This window comes from Trichechus manatus, unplaced genomic scaffold (genome assembly GCF_000243295.1).
Source record: "Trichechus manatus latirostris isolate Lorelei unplaced genomic scaffold, TriManLat1.0 scaffold00071, whole genome shotgun sequence".
NCBI lineage: Eukaryota > Metazoa > Chordata > Mammalia > Sirenia > Trichechidae > Trichechus > Trichechus manatus.
This window is the reverse complement of record NW_004444007.1, coordinates 3,970,233-3,990,315: the sequence shown is the minus strand read 5'-3', so window position 1 is coordinate 3,990,315 and position 20,083 is coordinate 3,970,233. Positions and strand designations below refer to the sequence as shown.

General features: G+C 40.2%; 1 protein-coding gene across 4 annotated transcripts in view; it reads left to right on the top strand.

Moving 5' to 3' along the window:
- The first annotated feature begins 1,081 nt into the window (after positions 1 to 1,081).
- UBE2D3 (ubiquitin conjugating enzyme E2 D3) overlaps positions 1,082 to 20,083 on the top strand; it is a 39,365-nt gene continuing 20,363 nt past the window's right edge. Inside the window, exons 1-2 of one of the 4 annotated variants that reach the window (XM_004380192.3) lie at positions 1,082 to 1,193; positions 2,482 to 2,636. In XM_004380192.3, coding sequence (XP_004380249.1) covers positions 2,613 to 2,636 — 24 coding nt within the window. In that variant the 5' untranslated portion in view covers positions 1,082 to 1,193; positions 2,482 to 2,612. The other 3 variants (XM_004380193.2, XM_004380194.3, XM_023734740.1) reach the window with 3 other exon arrangements.

Sequence of the window (20,083 nt, the reverse complement as noted above, 5' to 3'; positions counted from 1 at the left end):
CTAACTGTTCTACAGGCACTGTATGGTCACTTGAACAGCATGTATTAGACCATCTACCACTGACCTGTAAAGTTTTTGTTAGGTAATATCTTCTGCAACAGAAAACAGCTTGCTGCTTTCCTTTATAAAAATTAAGCATATTTTAAAAACAGGTATATTTTTCCATGTAATTTTTAAAGATTTCCATTTTGGTTAAGTGGGGTCATTAGGGAATGTTAGAAAACCTTAAGCAGGTTAGTGCTTACCTGCCTTTAAAGTCCTTTTAGAAAAAGTAATGCCTGAAGGACACACTAGAAAGCAAAATCACCATCTCCATACTGTACACCGACAGATTAAGGCAGGCCAATCGTATTCTTTTATTCCTCCCTCCCCCCTTTATGTATTCTGGTAAGTACTGAATTTTACTAACCCAAAACTTCACCTATTTTCTTGATTGGGTTTCGCCACTTTCGGAAACAGAAATTCAATTCCTCAATTCTCCAGGAAATGAAACATAGCAACAGGAAGAAAAAGATATTAAGGAAGTAAACCCACACCTGACTAAACTTTGGCGGATAGTGGCGAACAATAGCCCGCCCCACTTCCCTATCCTCCATCCTAATCGATTCACAGTTAAGCTTAACTGGGGAGCTACTCTAACTCTGCAAACTGATCTATGGGCCTAGTCTCCTCAGTATTGAACCCCCAGAACCAGAAACGCACTAGATTTCAGCACGTGGGAGAGTTGATCAGCGGTCGATCTAGCTCTATTTAAAATTACTGTTCCTATTTTGAGGGGCGCCTCCTCCCACTGCTTAACCGGCCCAGACAAGAAAACGAGTAAATACTGTTCACCTGCTTCACCGGAAACCTCAAAAGCCCTAGTCTACCTCGACTCAAGGTATCTATCGTACCTCCCACCGCACATTCCTGATTGGGCGCGTGAGGGAGGGATGTGTCAGCGCTCGCTCTTACCAGTTCCGGGAATTCCATTTCCTCTCCCTCCCACCAGCATAAGCAGTCAGGGGCGGTGCTTCCCCGCAGTCGGCCCGCCCCCCTCGAGCCCGTGACCATTTCTTCTCGCGAGAATTTGCGCGTTTGGGGGCGGACTCCCGTCAGAAAGAGCACACAAAACTAGCCCTAGCTCATTGCAGACCTACAGCTCCTATTAGGCAGCCACGAGGTTCTCGCGAGATCCATCTCCTCGATACCAAGTGAGGAAACTGGGGGACGCTGCTAGGAGGGGCGTGGGGATCGACCGCGCAACTGCAGCTTCCATTAACTTCCTCCCGAGGACTCCTTCCGGTTCTCGATGCTTCTCTTAATCTAAGGGTTTCCGCCGCTCGTCTACCCTTCCCCCAGCCCATGACCCGCCTCCAGCCCCCGCCCTCTCACTCCAGCCTCCGATTCGTTTAGTAAGAAGGTGCTGTTCGGAAAAGGAGAAGGAAAAGGGAGTGGCACAAATACACTGGCGCTTGGACGTGGGAAGTAAACCGTCCCCCTTCACCCTTAGAGTCATCCTGTGCTCGCGACGGCGGCGTTGGCGGACTGATACGCGGCGGTGAAGAGGCAGGAGGAGGGGGGAGGGGCGGAGCGTGGCAGCTGGCAGTAGTTCCGTCAGAGCGGACATCTTGTGGCTGTGTCGTGCGCGTGAGCCCCGTAGGGCCGGGGAGGCACCAGCTGCCGCGCAGGGAGGAGGCCGAGGCCGCAGCTTGAGGGAGGCCCCGGCCCCTCTGTACGCGTGGGTGTGGACAGCTAGGGGAAGGGAAGGGAGGCCGGCCCACTGGCCGGCGGGTAAGAGGGGAAATACGGGCCCTGGGTGGGTTGAGTGACCACCAGCCGGTTGGGTGGGGTAAGGTGGGAAGGCTGGAGAAGTCGGGGCCTCTCCTGCATAAGGGGGAGGGGGAATGGGCGCGTCCTCGCGCCTAAGCCGGAGCTTCTGGGGCAGCGCGGGCGCGTGGTGGCGGTGGCTGGACGGGCGCGCGCTGGAAGGCGGAGTGTACGGTGGCGTCAGGGGCGACACAGAATAGTCCTAGCTGCGGGGACAGCAACACATACCAAGCCTCTCTTCCTTTATTTCCTTCCCCTCCCCGGCCGCACCTTTGAGCAGAAAACGAAAGAAGCCGGGCATCAGTCCGGAGTCTCCTGTTTCCCCATCCCCCCTTGCCTTTCTCTGCCCTAGTGACAACGGCATAGCGCCGACTAGGCCCTGGCTCCTCCTCTGCTGGGCTCCGGACCCTGCCTCGCACCCACCCTTTCTCCTACGCCTCTTCCTCTCCCACCCGGGTCTCTTCCTCTCGGGAGGCCGGGAAGTCAGACTTGTAGCCACCCCTCTGCTCTTCCCGTCACCCTCGCCCCCACTTCGGGCGAAGCACGGCATAGAGGCTGTTGGTGGCTTTGCCATTCTACCCAGCCCGGACCGCGACCGTTTTAAGGGACTTGGATTCATCAGGGTCTCTCCGGGGCCCGTGCGAGTGCTGATCTGCTCCGTTTTTGCAAAAGGCGCCTGTATCTGGCAGAGCCGGTGTGAGACGAAGAGACAATCCTTCACCGCCGTCCGGATAATCAAGAGTTTTGGCCGGACCTTTGAGCGCACACCGAGATAGCGCGGAGCCAGACGAAAAGCACAGACTATGGCGCTGAAACGGATTAATAAGGTAACCCACAAGGCTGAAAAGAATGGGGTTATGGGAGAAAAGGAAGGCTCAAGGCTCGCGGGAAAGCGGGGGGTTGGGGTGAAGAAGTAGAATTCTGAAAATAGTTATCTTTGGGTCACTTCCATTAGGGAGATGGGGAACGGGGACATACTTTATGAGAAAATGAAGTTTAAAGGTAGGGCACAGAGAGGACTTGTGGAAAGCGAGGTCTTATCCTGAGTATATTTCAGTGTTACTGGTGGAAGTGGTGGGGAGTGTGAAGGATGTTATTTAAGGCACTTCTATGTTTTGCTTCTTAAAGAAGAGTTAGTCCCGTTTGGGGATCGAAATTGCCTAGAGACGCTCCGACAGATGTTATGGCGCTTCCTGTTCTTGTGCTTCATAACTTCTTTTACTTGTAAAACCAAGGCATTAGGCCTTCCAGGGGGAAGATCACAGAATCTGGCGAGTTCAGCACTTCACTGGGCGTAGGGGTAGATGGAAGTCTCTTGCCAGAGTGAGCCTAGCCAGAAACTCTTGACTCTGGGCAGGTTACACCGGAATAAGTAGGTTTTGGGAGGAGATGAGCTGACACAATGTTGCCACTTCCTATGTTTTGTAGTTGCGGCTTTTCACCAAAGCTGTATATCAGAGGCACAGCGGGAACTGATGTAAAAAGCCTTGGAAGCTCCCTTTTTCTTTCGGCTTGCGGCGGAGAGGATAAGGGGGTAGGATGGTCGTAAGGGAAGGCTGGGGGTATCTGTTTCTTTGCCTCAGCCCGTTTAATAACATCTTCGGGTAAGATTGTTTTGCCACTTGATAACATGGTTTGATAGGAAATTACCAATCTAAGTTGAAAAGAAACTTGGGTTTTTCGAGGCTGGGAGGTGAGCGGAACCTCCACCTCCGGTGGTTTAGTCTCATTTTCTTGCTCTAACTTCTATCCCGCATTTTAAGATGGCGGCTGCTTTAACTGGTTCAGACTGTTTCCGGCATCTCCTTTCATAAGAATATGAAATAATATTCCTTCTTAAATGTTAACCTTTACGTCAGGTTGTACACTGCTGTAAGACCTTCCCACCCAGACTAAATTCAAACTCTCAGACTGTATTTCCCTTTTTTGTAACTTGTGTATGTGTGGTGTGTTTGGTTCTTGCACAATCGAAGAGGGTGGAGTATTTACAGCTAACTTGAAAAAAATGTCATGGAATAAATTCAGCCTTACTAGAAACTAGGAGGCAGGGGATGTTGTAGGTTAGAAACTTTGGTTTCGATAGGTTACTTTTTTTAAGAGTTCTGTGTGGAAGGAGTGGCAAGGACTCATTTACTGAGGTATTGCTGACCTGATGCTGCTTAATTTTCATTTATATAGGAAGTGTGACTTTGGGGTTTATTTGGCAGAACTGGTATTTATATGAAAAATGAAGGTTTAGATCCTGAAATCTTGAATTTTGTTTTAGACCATCATTGCATTGTCATTGTGGGTTTATGTGAAATGTGAACTTGAATCTTTGTATTTTTTTAATGATGAAGAGTAGAGGAGGAAAAAGTTTTAGAAGTTAATACTTAAACGTTATAAAGGATTACTTAAACATCCCTTCATATGACCAGATTTGTTAATCAGGGCTAACTTTTGAAAGCCCGCAAAACATTGAAAAACATAGTTGTAGTATTTTGTGCCTTAATACAAAGAATTTAACATTCAATAAAAATCAAAGCTTTTTATCTGTGGGAATTAGGTCAGCCCACCAAGATATGGAATAATGGCAAATCCATAGCTTTTCCTTCATGTGGAGCAGAACACCTTAAAGGAAGGTCTCTTTTTTTTTTTTCCTTTACAGATGATAACCCATCTGCTGTGGCACCACTTTAATGATTTAAAAGCTTTAGAGGGGCAGTATAACATTGGTTAAGACTGAACACTGGTGCAGAAATGCTCCAGTTAAAATTCTAGTTCTACAATTTTTATATGTGCCTCTATAAAATGAGTATTTGTTATATAAACAATAAATAGTTGCGTGCCTTTTCTGTACCAGGTACTGTTGTAGATGCAGCAGGGAACAAAATTTTAAATCACCAGATTTTGTTTGTTGAGGTTTAAATGGGTTAATACAGCTTTGAACAGGCACCTGACACAAATTAGTTATTACTATTTTATTTTAATAGTGCTGTTTTTAATCCTGAGAAGCTTTTTTATGAAACAGCATTGACTCCTACTGTAATACTTAGGTAAGACCAGATTGTTTCTGTAACTATTTTGAAGATTTGTATAATACAGACTTGACACAACACTTCCACCACATTGGGAAAACTGAGTGTTTATGTGGAACATTATTGTTCAAGCTGTAGACGATTTTTGACACCTGCATGAAGTTTGGTTTTCAGCTGTTGTTCCTGTCAGAATCACATGGGGAAGCTTTTAAAAAATACGTCCCAGGTCCAAATAGTTTTTAGTGAGTGGACGACGCTGAAGGCAGGATGCTCTTTATTTTGGATACCTCTTTTCTAGAAATATGGAGTCAACTGAGCATTGATGTCAGTGTGGTATTTCTTGTCATGTGCCTATTCTGTTTGAATTCATTCTTGTCTGGAGCCTCCAAATTTCAAATATTAATCTATAACTATTCTTAATAATGTTCTGTTGAAATGCTTGTCTTTGGAATACTTTTAATCTTTAGTAGTTCATTTTCTTGAGTCTTTGAATTGGTATTTTTGCTTTAGTTTATGTTCTTGTATTTTTTCTTGTTTGAATATTTTTTAGACCAAGTTGCCATATCAAACACACTTATTTTTCTATTTTTAACTTTTGTGTATTCTTTATTTGAAAAACTGGTGTGTTCTTATAGGACTGTTAATCAGCAAGAATAAGAAATGGGAATTCAAGTTGATGCTGTTTGAAGGCTATAGACAATTATACTACCATTAGTAGTTTTAACAAAATGAATACAGTATATATACTTCGTGTATGTATAGTAAGAATACATGCAATACAGTATATATACTTTCTGGAGAAGTTTGAAAAGAAGTTATGTAAGATTGAATGTGAACTAAGCTAAAATAATAGCTCGTATTTTGAGTGTGTGTGATGTATCAGAACTATTTGAAGCCTTGTATTAACTCATTTAATCTTATAACAACCTTAGGAAGTAGATACTATTATTATGCTGATTTTGAGATTAGAAAACTGGGGAGGCGCAGAGAAGTTAAAAAAACCACCCGCCATTATATTGTGACAGGGTTGGGATTAGAACCAGGCAGCCTGACTCTGGAGTGTGTTCTTAACTACACTGTAGTTTTATGCCATCCTTTTGGTTTTGAGCGTTCAAAAAGTTTCCTTTTTCATATATCATTGTCTACTATTTTACTATTAATGATAGCTAAGATTTAATATGGTCTACTATGTATGAGGCACTGTGTTTAACCCTTTCGAAATACTAACTCATTTGATTTTTTTGTCTATAGTCAATACAACTAGTGAGTGGTAAAGCTGAGATTCATGTTAGTCTGCTTTAAAAGTTCGAGCTCTACTCCATACTGTATTGCTATTTTGAACCATTTCAGTGCCTTTTATAGTTAGTTTAATGGCTGTGATTTTAGTTCTTGCTACCTGAAATAAGCTTTTCTCCTCTCCCCTACTTCATGTTTAAATAATTGGGTTTTACTCTTATTCTTTGGTTATAGCTAATAGTTTGCAAATTAAGATTTATGCTAACATGTTTTGAAAGTACCCATTGCCGTCAAGTCCAATTCCGACTCAAAGAGACCCTATAGGACAGAGTAGAGCTGCCCCATAGGGTTTCCAAGAAGCAGCTGGTAGATTGTTTTGAAAGTAGTGAGTTTAATTCTTTCTGGTTATTCTTTTTCAGGGACTGTAGGGGTATCTTAAATTAACTATAAAAGGCATTGAAATGGTTCAAAATAGCAGTACAGTATGGAATAGAGCTCAAACTTTTAAAGCAGACTAACATGAGTCTCAGCTTTATCACTCACTAGTTCTTTTTTAAAGACAGTCTCTGTCTAAATGTCTCCTGTGCTATATGTTGTCATTGTTAACAGTGTGACTTATTTGATAATTATACTTAATTTTACTCATAAAAACAAATCCATATTTTGAAGTAAACAATATTAAACTATTTTCATTCCTTTAACTGGAAATTTTTCACTCGATTTGATTTTGCTACCATAGCAGTGATTTTATTTTCAGAGTTGAATGGTGTAATTAAGAACAGAGGCATTTAGTGAGTATCTTATTAGGCAAAATTACATTCTTAAAAGATTTATTCTCAAGACTGTTCTCTCAGCCTTGTTATGGGAGGAGGAGGAAGAAATCCATTGACTATAGTTGTATGGACTATAGAAATCCATTGTTGAATCAAGTATTTTCATACTTAGCCAGAAGTTCTGATTTTATTTCCAACTTTACCTTTAGCATTATCTTCAATCAACTTTTCATAGCAGAATTTATTCTTTTCAAAACTTAACAGGTTTTTCCGTTGTGATTCACTGCGTCTTGGTTACTCGTTCATTTTCAGGATGTAATATTTGTTCCCTTTAATCCCAGCCTTGCTATAATTTTGTGGCTAATGTATAATTTGATGTTTTCTCCCACTAGACTGCTTTTAATTTTTTCCCCCATTTATATAAAATAACTTTGTTTTCACGGATCAAAGCTTAGAACTTAAATTTTGCTTTTGGTCTTTGGTTATTTCAGATAATGTTTACAAAAAATTTCATAGTGCTATAAAGAAAAAAAAATTGTAGTATTCACTCAGGTCATGCTTATACCTTGCCTAATGAACAAGCATCCTGGTCTAACATATAATTAAACAGGAGGTTAATATCTTGTCAGTGATGTAATGAGACAGTTGTGCAGTGTTGTTGTTAGGTGCCCTCGAGTCAGTTCCAACTTGTTGCGACCCTGTGTACAACAGAACGGAACACTGCCTGGTGCTGTGCCATCCTCACAGTCGTTGCTGTGTTTGAGCCCATTGTTGTAGTCACTGTGTCAGTCCATCTTGTTGAGCGTTTTCTTCTTTCTCACTGACCCTCTACCAAGCATGTCCTTCTCCAGGGACTGGTGCCTCCTGATAACATGTCCAAAGTACATGAGGTGAAGTCTCACAATCCTCGCTTCTAAGGAGCATTCTGGCTGTACTTCTTCCAATACGGATTTGTTTGTTCTTCTGGCAGTCCATGGTATATTCTGTGTTTTTCACCAATACTGTGATTCAAAGGCATCATTTCTCCTTCTGTCTTCCTTACTCATTGTCCAGCTTTCGTATGCGTATGAGGCAATTGAAAATAGTGGCTTGAGTCAAGTGCATCTTAGTTCTCAAGGTGACATCTTTACTTTTTAACGCTTTAAAGAGGACTTGTATAGCAGATTTGCGCAGTGCATTCAGTAGATCATTTGATTTCCTGACTGCTGCTCCCATGGATGTTGATTGTGGATCCAAGTAAAATAAAATTGACAACTTCAATATTTTCTCCATTTTTCTTGATGTTGCTTATTGGTCCAGTTGTGGGGGTTTTTGTTTTCTTTATGTTGAGGTATAATTCATACTGAAGGCTGTAGTCTTTGATCTTCATCGGTAAGTACTTCAAGTCTTTTTCACAATTAGCAAGCAAGGTTGTGTCGTCTGCATATTACAGGTTGTTAACGAGCCTTCCTCAAATCTTGATGCCGCATTCTTCATATAGTCCAGTTTCTCAGATATTTGTTCAGCACACACATTGAATATGATGAAAGGATATAACCTTAACACACACCATTCCTGATTTTAAACCACACAGTATCTCTTGTCCTGTTCCAAAGGCTGCCTCTTGGTCTATGTACAGGTTCTGCGTTTTGTGGAATGCCCATTCTTCAGGATGTTATCCATAATTTTTCATGATCCGCAGAGTCAAATTCCTTTGCATAGTCAGTAAAACACAGGTAAACGTCTTTCTGTTACTCTCTTCAGCCAAGATCCAACTCACATCAGTAACAATATCCCTGGTTCCACGTCTGGCTTGAATTTCTGGCAATTCCCTGTCGATGTACTGCTGCAACCGCTTCTGTATGATCTTCAGCAAAATTTTACTTGTGTGTGGTATTAATGATACTGTTCAATAATTTCCACGTTCTCTTTGTGTCACCTTTCTTTTGAATGGACACAGATATGGGTCTTTTCCAGTCAGTTGACCAGGTAGCTAGCTGTCTTCCAAATTTCTTGGCCTAGACAAAGTGAGCGCTTCCAGCATTGCATCTGTTTGTTGAAACATATCAGTTGGTATTCTGTCAGTTGCTGGAGCCTTGTTTTTCGCCAAGGTCTTCAGTGCAGCTTGAACTTCTTCCTTCAGTACCATGGGTTCTTGCTCATATGCTACCTCCTGAAATGGTTGAATGTCGACCAATTCTTTTTGATGCAGTGATTTTGTATTCCTTCTGTCTTCTTTTGATACTTCCTGCATTGATCAATATTTTGCCCATAGAATTTTTCAGTATTGCAACTCAAGGCTTGAATTCTTTCTTCAGATGTTCCTGGTTTTGGGTTTTCTAACGCCAGGTCATTGCGCGTTTCATTATAATACTTTGTCTTCCGGAGCTGTCCCTTGAAATCTTGTGATCATTTCTTCTTTTCAGGTTAGCTACTGTATGTTCAAGAGCAAGTTTCAGGGTCTCTTCTGACATCCATTTTGATCTTTTCTTTCTTTCCTGTCTTTTTAATGGCCTTTTGTTTTCTTCATGTATGATGTCCTTGATATCCTACAACTTGTCTGGTCTTCGGTTATTAGTGTTCAGTGTGTCAAATCTGTTCTTGAGATGGCCCCTAAATTCATGTGGGATATACTTAAGGTCATACTTTGGCTCTTGTGGACTTATTTTAATTTTCTTGGCCTTCAACTTGAAATTGATGATCTGTTCCGCAGTCGGCCCCTGGCCTTGTTCTGACTGATGATATTGATCTTTTCTATCGTCTCTCTTCACAGATGTAGTCAGTTTGATTGCTGTGTATTCCATCTGGCAAGGTCCACGTATATAGTCACCGTTGATGCTGAGAAAAGGTATTTCCGGTTAATAGATTGCTGGTCTTTCAAAATTCTATCTTGCAGTCTTTGGCATCACTTCTGTCACCAAGGCCATACTTTCACAAACTATTGATCCTTCTTTGTTTCCAACTTTTGCATTCCAGTCTCCAGTAATTATCAGTGCATCTTGATTGCATGTTTGATCAGTTTTAGGCTGCAGAAGTTGGTAAAAATCTTCAATTTCTTCATCTTTGACATTAGTATTTGGTGTGTAACTTTGAGTAATAGTCGTATTAATTGGTCGTCCTTGTAGGCATATAGATATTATTGTATCACTGACAGCGTTGTATTTCAGCATAGATCTTGAAATGTTCTTTTTGACGATGAATGCGACACCATTCCTCTTCAATTTCTCTTTCCCGCCATAGTAGACCATATGATTGGCCTATTCAGAATGGCCAGTACCAGTCCATTATTGATCTTCAAGAGTTCCGTTTCATTTTTGACGATTTCCAATTTTCCTGGATTCATATTTCATACATTCCACATTCCAGTTATTAATGGATCTCTGCCGCTGTTTCTTCTCATTTTGAGCCGTGCCACATCAGCACATGAAGGTCCTGAAAGCTTTACTCCATCCACATCATTAAGGTCGACTCTACTTTGAGAAGTCAGCTCTTCCCCAATCGTATTTTGAGTGCCTTCCAACTTGAGGTGCTTATCTTCCGGCACTATATCAGTGAGTGTTTTGCTGCTGTCTGTAAGGTTTTCACTGGCCAGTTTTTCAGAAGTAGATTGCCATATCCTTCCCATTGTATCTTAGACTAGAAACTCCACTAAAACATGTCCACCATGGGTGACCCTGCTGATATTTGAAATACCGGTGGCATAGTTTCCAGCATCACAACAACACATAAGTCATCACAGTAAAACAAACTGCCAGAAGAGTGGTGCAGATGTGTAGTACCTACCTATTAATACTTAAAAGAAGCTTTCAGGATTTTAGATGTCATTACGAATTCCAAAGTAAAATGTGGCTTAAAGGGAACTATTCCTTCTGTTCTTAAGCCTGCAGTCTTATGAAATTGTTCAGATCACAAAGTCTTTTCGTCAAGAACCCTTCTTTTGAAATGACTACTGGTAATTATACATTTCTGAGATATTTGTTGTTTCCTTCTTTACCATTCATATTTACTTATGGTTTATAGAAGGAGCCTTGGTGGTTCAAACAGTGAAGCACTCAGCTACTAACCTAAAAGTTGTTTTGAACTGACACAGTGGCTCTGTGAGAGAAAGACCTGGTCATCTGCTTCAGAAAAGATTACAGCATAGAGAACCCTACGGGGCAGTTCTGCTCTGTCACGTGGGGTTGCTAGGAGTAAGTCGATGCAATGGCACCTAGCAACAACATGGTGTTTAGAAATTTCGTACCATTGAAGTTCTTAAAAATTCATTAAAAATTTTCTTTTCGTAGTTAACCTGAAGTGATCTTTACTGTATATGAATACAATTATAAGCAGTCATTGTCTGCCTAATTGGGTGATTGATTTTACTCAATGGGAATATATACGTATATGTGTGTGTATATATATATACACACACACACAGACACACACACACACACACACACACACTTTATTAGGTTGTAAAGGCTGTTTGAGGGGGTGAGTCTTAAAGTTTTTTATAAAGGCACTTAATCACCTTGCTTTCCACCTCATGCCCTCATCTCATCCAGCCTCAAGGTGGTGTTTTCTATGTAGTTGCTCAGTGTAGACTTAAGAGGCAAAAGTGTGTCTTTATAATAGTGTTGATTTACATGGTCATACAAATTTTATCTTTAAGTTTCCAGTAAAATTTAATTTTGAAAGAAAAGAATTGGTAAATAAAATGCAAGAAATTAACTAGCTTGTCAGTGGTGGCATGAGCTTTTACATTTTGCCCAAAAGTGCTAGTGAGAAATAGGCCTGTATTGCCTTATTCTGTCGTCCTTATGACCGTTGTGTGATGCTGTACAAGATGAATGGCTGAGATTGAGCAACAAAATGATTATGAAACATAGTGGTGATAATTGTTGTACCTAAGGATGGATGCATGAGCTTGACCTCATCACTGTAACCACCTGAGTTAAGTTTTGGCAAGGCTTGGGGAACGAACAAACTAGAATAAGGCATTTGGGGAGTTACACTTCAGTAGCAGGGTTGATGTTAGAACTTTCGTTTTCATAAGTGCTGCCTTTTTGGTTATGTTGATCTGACACAGGTAATGTGTCTAATGTATTGTTTAATTTAGTAGGATGCTTAAATCTTACTAGAGGCTAGTCTAACTTGGCTGAGTTGTAGCTTTCCTATTCATAAATATGTTTTTTTGTATTTTCAGTTAATTTGCAAGCTCTTTGAAGGCAGGATCATTTTTTATACTTCTCTAGCATATGTTTGGGCTCTTGATGTTCTTAGTACCTTGGTCTGTTCTTTGTAGTGTAGTCGGACTGGTCACTTCCTTCACTGCTAGCACTAGCCATCATTGAATGAGGAAGATGTAGAGAGAAACAAAAAACATTTAGCAGTGTGTTTAGACATTTGAGCCAGTGTCTCTCTCTCAGCCTTTTCGTATTTTACCTCCAACAGTCAGTTGTTAAAGAGATGCTGCATCCCACAATGATTGAAACAAAGATCTTCCTCAAAATAAATTTTTTTTAGGCTTTCTTTTACAAATGCCACAAAGGAAGATTTTCACAATAGAAAAGTGGTCAAGCCCATTACGGTTAATTCATGTACTTCCAAATGAGAACACTCCCTACTTGCTTAGGCTGTACGTATTGGTTGCCTTTCAGAATGATGTGGTTGATGAGCAAATACCCTCAATCCTGCCCAGTTGTCTACCGTGGTGCTCACTAGGCCTGCAGGAAATAAACAGATGTTTCAGGCATGTGAAATGCTGTTGTTTGCTATCTCGTGTTTTGGTCCCAAATTCGTGTGTAGTCACTTAACCTGGTGAGGTGAATTAGACCATGTGTGAGTTTTGAGAATCTTATTTACTTAGGTTAAAGAGTGGTCTCATTGCTCCTTTTTTTTCTGGCTCTGTATAAGCTTATAAACGGAAAGCAGAAGCATGTTTCACAGTGGCAGCAGACCTAAATGCTTCTCACAATAGCCAGCTGCAGGAAGTTTCAAGAGAAGCCATTTAGGTGAAGATGACCCTAAAGGAGAAAATTTCCCCCGAAACACACCAGGGGAAAGAAGTGTCGTAACTTTTTTATAGACAGTATAGTTTCTTAACATTGTGTTCTAATTGTGTCTTTAATCCGTCTTAGTGTCCCTTCAAGGTGGGTGGAACTTTCACTCCTAGTGTGTGTCAGTAACACTCCCCTGCCAACTGTTTTCCTATTTTAGTGTCTTAATAGTTGGCCAAGAGCCCACCTGAGTATTCTGTTCCCTTCCTCAGCAGAGTATGAAAACTTAACAGGTACCCTGTGTGAGCTGTTGGTTCTTGCCACTGTTCCTGCCTATCTACTAGAAAGCAATGAGCTGACAATTTCATTTTTTCAAATAGTTTTATAGATTGTTTTGTTCCTAAAGCCTGTGAAAGTTTTAGGCCCTAAAGTAATTTCATAAGGTGAAAATCGTAGACAAAATTACTCTTGAGAATTGTCTGAGTAGGTGCTTCATTGGAAATTGCTCTCAAGTCCAGTAAATACGGTTTCCTCTTATAGTGGAACAGATAATTGTTTTCGCAGTTGCCTTTCATTTAGAGTTCATGTAATTTGAAAAATAACAGTAGACTTAGTCTGCATGTCACTAAACTTTATCAACTGGACAGTTATGAGGTAATAACTGATCCTGGGAAAGTTTCAGTTTTCCATACCTTGTTCAGTCTGGGGGTATTTACTCATCAAGTGGAATGGAGAGTTGGGCTGGTGCGATTGAATTTATTTTCTCCAATTTGCCAAATACAGTATCAGATTTTATCTAAATGTACTTTTGATGCAAGGCCACCCCGTTGAGAAAGGAACATTTCTTTCTATTTTTCAAGTTGTCTAGTAGATGATAAACTCTTTGCTCTCCTGCCCATCATGAAACTCACTATGTCTTAATTTTCACTCATCATCTTTCATTTCCCTGGTAAGGGGCTCTAATGTAAAATGAGGATACGGCCTGTTTCCACAAGGATAAAATACTCAGTGTTTAAGGTCACTTTTTTATTGCCATTGATTTAGTCCATGTTCTCTCACCTGAATTACTTCTGTAGCTTTGTAACGTAGTTAACTATGTATCTGCCCTCTGTAGTGGGTATTCCTACAATATGGGGTGTCTGCTGCATCTCACAAAAATAAGTAAAATCTTGTGTGGCTATGTCTATATTGAAGGTGGAGGGTCAGTACTTTATCAGATTCTAGAAGTTCTTTTCAGAAATAGGGCTCAGAGCCAGTGTTCTGAATTACACGTGTAGATTTATGCTGTTTAAAATTTGAAAACCTTTGAAATAATGCTGTGTTCTTAGCAAGTGTGTGTGCAGTGTTGCTGTTTGCCTTGGAGTTGATTTCTATGCGTAGTGACCCATGTGGCAGAGTAGAACTGTTCCATAGGGTTTTATAGGCTGTAATCTTTACAGGAACATCTTTACAGGAGCAGATAGCTAGGTCTTTTTCCTGCAGAGCTGGTGGGTGGGTTCAAACTGCCAACCTTTCAAGCAGCTGAGTGCTTAACCATTGTGTAGTATCTGAAAATGTGTAGAAATGATGAAAACCTAATTTGGGATAATGGGTTATCTCATAGGGGAAAACCTGTTGCTGTCAGGTCGATTCTGACTCATAGCGACCCTATAGGACAGAATAGAACAGCCTCATAGGGTTTCCAAGGAGTGGCTGGTGGGTTCAAGCTGCCGACCTTTTGGTTAACAGCCGAGCCCTTAACCACTGCGCCATCAGGGCTCCTACCTCTTGGGGGAAGAAGGAGGGAAATCAGATTAGAAAGTACATGGGAGAACTTCTGTTTTCCTCTGCAACGTTTCTTAAAATCTAAAGGAAGTATAGTAAAAATGTTAGATTTTGATCAAGCTTGGTATACAGATATATGACTGCCTTTAAGATATGAGTTAATAATTAAAAAAAGTAAAAGTTACAGAATCATTTCTGTGCGCTGCTGCCTGTACTTTAAAAGACCCAAATCTGTTTTGTCTTACTCCTGCTGAAAAACTATCCATGGCTCCCCATTGTCTTTGGGATAATCTTTGGTATGACATTCGAGGCTCTAAGATCAAGCCCTGGTCAGTCTTTCCAGCCACATTTGTGGATCCCTTACTGGCCTTTTGTGTCTCTGGTATACCAAACTATATTGGCTTCAAAGCCAATTTTTACAAACTATGTACTTTCGCAGTCCTGACTTTAAATGAGTTTCTCTACTTAGAATGCTTTTCTCCCTCCTTTTTCCCTTGGTGAATGCCTACTTACTCCTCCATCAAGATCCAGTTCAGATGTCTCTTTTAAACGCAGGTGAAGTTGCTTACCTTTTCAGGGTTCAAATAGCATTCAAATGCCTTTTATTTTAAGCATTTATCTTTAAAATGTAATGTTTTGTTTTTATCTTGTGCTTACTTTTTATTAACTCCTATTGGGAGAGGCATCATGTTTTATTTATCTTGGCTTTTTTGGACCTAACATGTTTGACACCAGAAACGAAGTGTTCATAGGAGTTAATAAATGAATATAGCTAATACATTTTCATTTTAGAAATGAATCTAAAGTAATCTCTGGCTTCCCTGACTAGATTGAAAGTTAACTATTTACTAGAAAGGACCCGTGATTTCTCTGTTACCTCTTGTTTAATTTCGAGACAATTTGCTTTATTTAGATTTCTTATGTCTTTCAGCAAGCCTCAAGCATTAGTTTGTGTTTTGTTGTTAGGGGCCATCGTATCAGTTCCGGCTCAGCAACTCTTTGTACAACAGAATGAAATACTGCCTGGTCCTGCTCCGTGCCCACAATCATTGCTATGTTTGAGCCCATTGTTGCAGCCGCTGTGTCTTATTTCGTTGAGGGTCTTCCTCTTTTCTACTGGCCCTCTACATTACCAAGCATGATGTCCTTCTCCAGGGACTAGTCCCTCCTCATAACATATCCAGAGTATGTGAGACAGAGTGTCACCATCCTTGCTTTAAGGAGCATTCTGGCAGTGTTTTTTCCAAGAGAGATTTGTTTATTCTTCTGGCAGTCCATGGTATATTCAGTATTCTTGCCAACATCCTAATTCAAACACATCAATTCTTCGGTCTTCCTTATTCATTGTCCCACTTTTGCATGCGTATGAGGCTATTGAAAATACCATGGTTTGAGTCAAGGACACCTTAGTTCTCAAGGTGACATCTTTGCTTTTTAACACTTTAAAGAGGTCTTTTGCAGTAGATTTGCCCAATGCAATACGTTGTTTGATTTCTTGACTGCTGCTTCCATAGGCCTTAATTGTGGATCCAAGAAAAATGAAATTCTTGACAACTTAAGCCTTTCTCCATTTATCATGATGTTGCTTATTGGTCCAGTTGTGAGGATTTTTGTTTTCTTTATGTTGAGGTGTAATCCATAGTAAAAGCTATGGTCTTTGATCTTCATCAGTTAAGTGTTTCAAGTCCTCGTCACTCTCTCAGCAAGCAAGGTTGTGTTATCTACATACCACAGGTTGTTAATGAGTCTTCCTCCAATCTTGATGCTGCGTTCTTGTTCATGTAGTACAGCTTCTCGGATTATTTGCTCAGCATACAGATTGAATAAGTATGGTGAAAGGATACAACCCTGACGCACACCTTGCATGATTTTAAACCATGCAGCATCCCCTTGTGTTCTAACGACTGCCTCTTGGTCTAAGTACAGGTTCCACAAGAGCACATTGTCGAATTCCCATTCTTTGCAGTGTTTATTATCCATAATTTTTCATGATCCACACAGTCAAATGTCGTTGCGTAGTTGATTAAACACATACTTTGTGTTTTAATAGGTTGATACTCTACATAATTGGTAATGAGCCCATGTGGCACTGCTTAGAATGGGTCTCTCTTCACTCCTTTTTTTTTTCCTTCTGGTCAAGACCAGATCACATAAGGGGAATTTAGTAGAAGGAAACTGGAGTAGTTAACAGTCAAAGGAATAACTGTAGGACCCAGGGCACACTACAATCTCAGGATCTGAAATTGCACATACAAGTTCCAAATTAGTTCTACATTATCTCTGCTGCTCTGTGTGATTTCTTTTTGTTTGGCTTCACCATGTAGTTCAGGCTACATGCCTGTCAACAGCTCTGTGTCACATCCTTACAGCTCCTAATTAGAGAAAGAAAAGTATCCCTTCCACCTTCAGTTTGGGAAGTCTCAAAGGGGAGAAATTGATAATGTCCGTTTTGGGCTTAGTTTGCTTTCTAACCCTTCGAGTCAATGACTGAGATTGGGGGAACAGAATTCTAAGATTAGCCCTGAGTAATTGGTTAACATGGCTGACCGTCATCCAACACTGTAGTCACACATATGGAGTGAGGGAAAAGCAGTTTCTTGAAAATACAGGTAAGATGGATTATTGAGTACACAAAATGTTAGATACAGGAGCATCTGAGATGATTTATATTGTTCCTCACATTTTTCTCCCTGTTAAGATATTCTTACATTCTGTATTTTCTCATTTGCTTGTGCTGTGGACACAGTGTCGTGAGAATCATTTGATATCTCAGGTAAATGCTGGTACATGACCTGATTCCCACTGGGTACTATCTAAAGGGCAAGAAAGAAAAGTGGTGAAATTAGAATAGCATTCTTAGTCCTACAAGAGACCTTTCATTTTGATCCTTAAAATACTTAGGTAATTTTTATATGTTAAATGTAAGGTAGTTTTTAAAGTATGTAAGTTTATTGGCCTAATTTTAGATCTTTATTACTTTGTAAGTAGCTTAGTCATGGAAATTTGGAAAATAAGACATTCGAAAGATTCTGACAGTAACAAGAGCCTGAAATTGGACCGAAGAGCTAAAATTCAGCAGTAACTAGCTGAAATTATACACTCATTTTAAAGGAATGATGATACTATTAGCATTTAAAGGCTTAGTGATTCATAAATGTATCAGTGTACAGAAAAACTCACTTTCTCTATAAGAAATAACTTTTTACATTCTTCATATTTCAAAGTAATATGTTGATCTGTTCTGGGTCAACCTTATAGTTTCCTGAACTTTGGTGTTATGTATAGTAAATGAAATTGTTCAACATGATTTATTGTATATTTTGTTTAGACCAACCACCGTTAAATTGGTTTTTATTTAGAAATAACTGCCAGATTTATTATTATTCTGTCCAAAAATATATTTATTAAGTAGGTGATTTGGGGTAGATCAATGTAAGAAACTTGGATTGTGTTGTCAACTCTTTTTTTAAATGCCTTTCAGTAATATTTGAATTCACTTACCAAACATTTTTAGATAGAATCACATGATATTGTAGTTTCTGTAGTTAAAAAATGGTCAAATATTGGTAATTTCCTACAGCTCAACCAAAATACCATGGTTTCTTTAATCATCCGCAAACATTCTTTCATTATTAATGTACTATTAAAAGCATAGTAGTATAATTGCCAGATGACCATGTCATAGTAAGTATAAGGATTTGTCATTAGGCAGTACTAAAGACTTAATGAAAATGTAGCCTATTTACAAAGCACTTTTGCTTAGTAAGTAAATGAATTGGAAGCCTGTCCAGGAATTTTGTCTACAAGATGGGTAGTCTGCAGTGGTCTGCTTGTTGAGTGCCTAGTGTATTATGTGCAAGGTAGTGTATGAAAGTGCTTTTGGGTCTCATTTCTTCTCAAAAGTCTTGTAAAAATAGGCATTCATATTTCAGAGATGAGGAAATAAGCCTAGTAAATAGTGGGTCTAAACTGGATTAAAAGTGAGACTCCAAACTGATGTTGTAACCTTAAAATAGACTTTTTAGGATGCTTGTGTGCCTTACAGACAGAGAATTAAGCTGTATAACTTCTTCAGCCTCTGTTTTATCTTTTTTTGATGACTAGTTAGACAGTAGAAGTTCTGTAAGTTTTGGAACATGGCGAATGAAATTCTCTGTTCAAATCAGTTAGACTGTGCTTGATCCTTACCTGTAAGACTTGTGGTATGTGCCTTGAGATGGTGTTAAAGTAGATAGATTGCCACTGCAGTAAATAAAAGTTTTGGTCATCATGAAATTGCAGATAGTTGCTGTATTAGGCTTTATCTGACCTATGAAGAAGTCACTTGCTCAATAATGGATAGTTGTAAATCAAGCTGCCAGTACATTTCTTTTTTACTGGAAGATGTATTGTTCAAATGCTGGTTTGGCTCAATTATTTAGTATTTTGTTTGTTTATCCAGTATGTAAGTTTTCCTAAAACACTAAAACCACACGTAATTTAACAAATTGTCTCAGATACGAGTTTTTGTAATTCCTACTGATAAAAATCAAGTGTTTCGAATTAATTTTCTCCCATTCTTCATTATGTTGAACATATGAGGATAAATTATTTACATAGGCAGGTGTAAAGGTCTTATCATTTAGTATCTTAAAATTGTGAATTCTTATTTATTGCCTATTTAGTAAGTGGTATCTTGGGTGAAGGGTGAGACAGTACACAATACAGGGGAAACCAGCACAACTTGTACAAGGAAAGGTCATGGAAGCTCCATAGACACATCCAAACTCCCTAAGGGACTGAATTGCTGGGTGGAGGGCTGTGGGGACCATCGTTTCGGGGAACATCTAGCTCAATTGGCATAACACAGTTTATAAAGACAGTGTTCTACATTCTACTTTGGTGAGTAGCGTCTGGGGTCTTAAAAGCCTGTGAGCGGCCGTCTAAGATACTCCACTGGTCCCATCCCGTCGGGAGCAAGGGAGAATGAAGACAAGAGGATACAAGGAAAAGATTAGTCCGAAGGACTAATGGACCACAGCTACCAAGGCCTCCACCAGACTGAGTCCAGTACAGCTAGATGGTGCCCGGCTACCACCACTGACTGCTTTGACCGGGATCAGAACAGAGGGTTCTGGACAGAGCTGGAGAAGGATGTCGGACACAATTCTGACTCAGAAAAAAAGACCAGATTTACTGGCCTAGAGGAGTCTGGAGAAACCCTGAGAGTATGGCCCCCAGACACCCTTTTAGCTCAGTGGTGAAGTCATTTCCGAGGTTCACTGTTCAGCCAGGGAGTGGACAGCCCCATAAAACCAAATGGGACTAATGACGCACAGCAGTCCAGGGACAAGGACCTGAAGGCAGAAGGGGACAGGAAAGCTGGTGATAGGGAACCCAAGGTTGAGTAAGGAGAGTGTTGATGTGTTGAGGTTGTTAACCATTGTCATAGGGCAACGTGTACTAGCTGTTAAATGAGAAACTATTTTGTTCTATAAGCCTTCATCTAAAGTGAGAATAGCAGCACAATTGGAAGAGCGTAGTC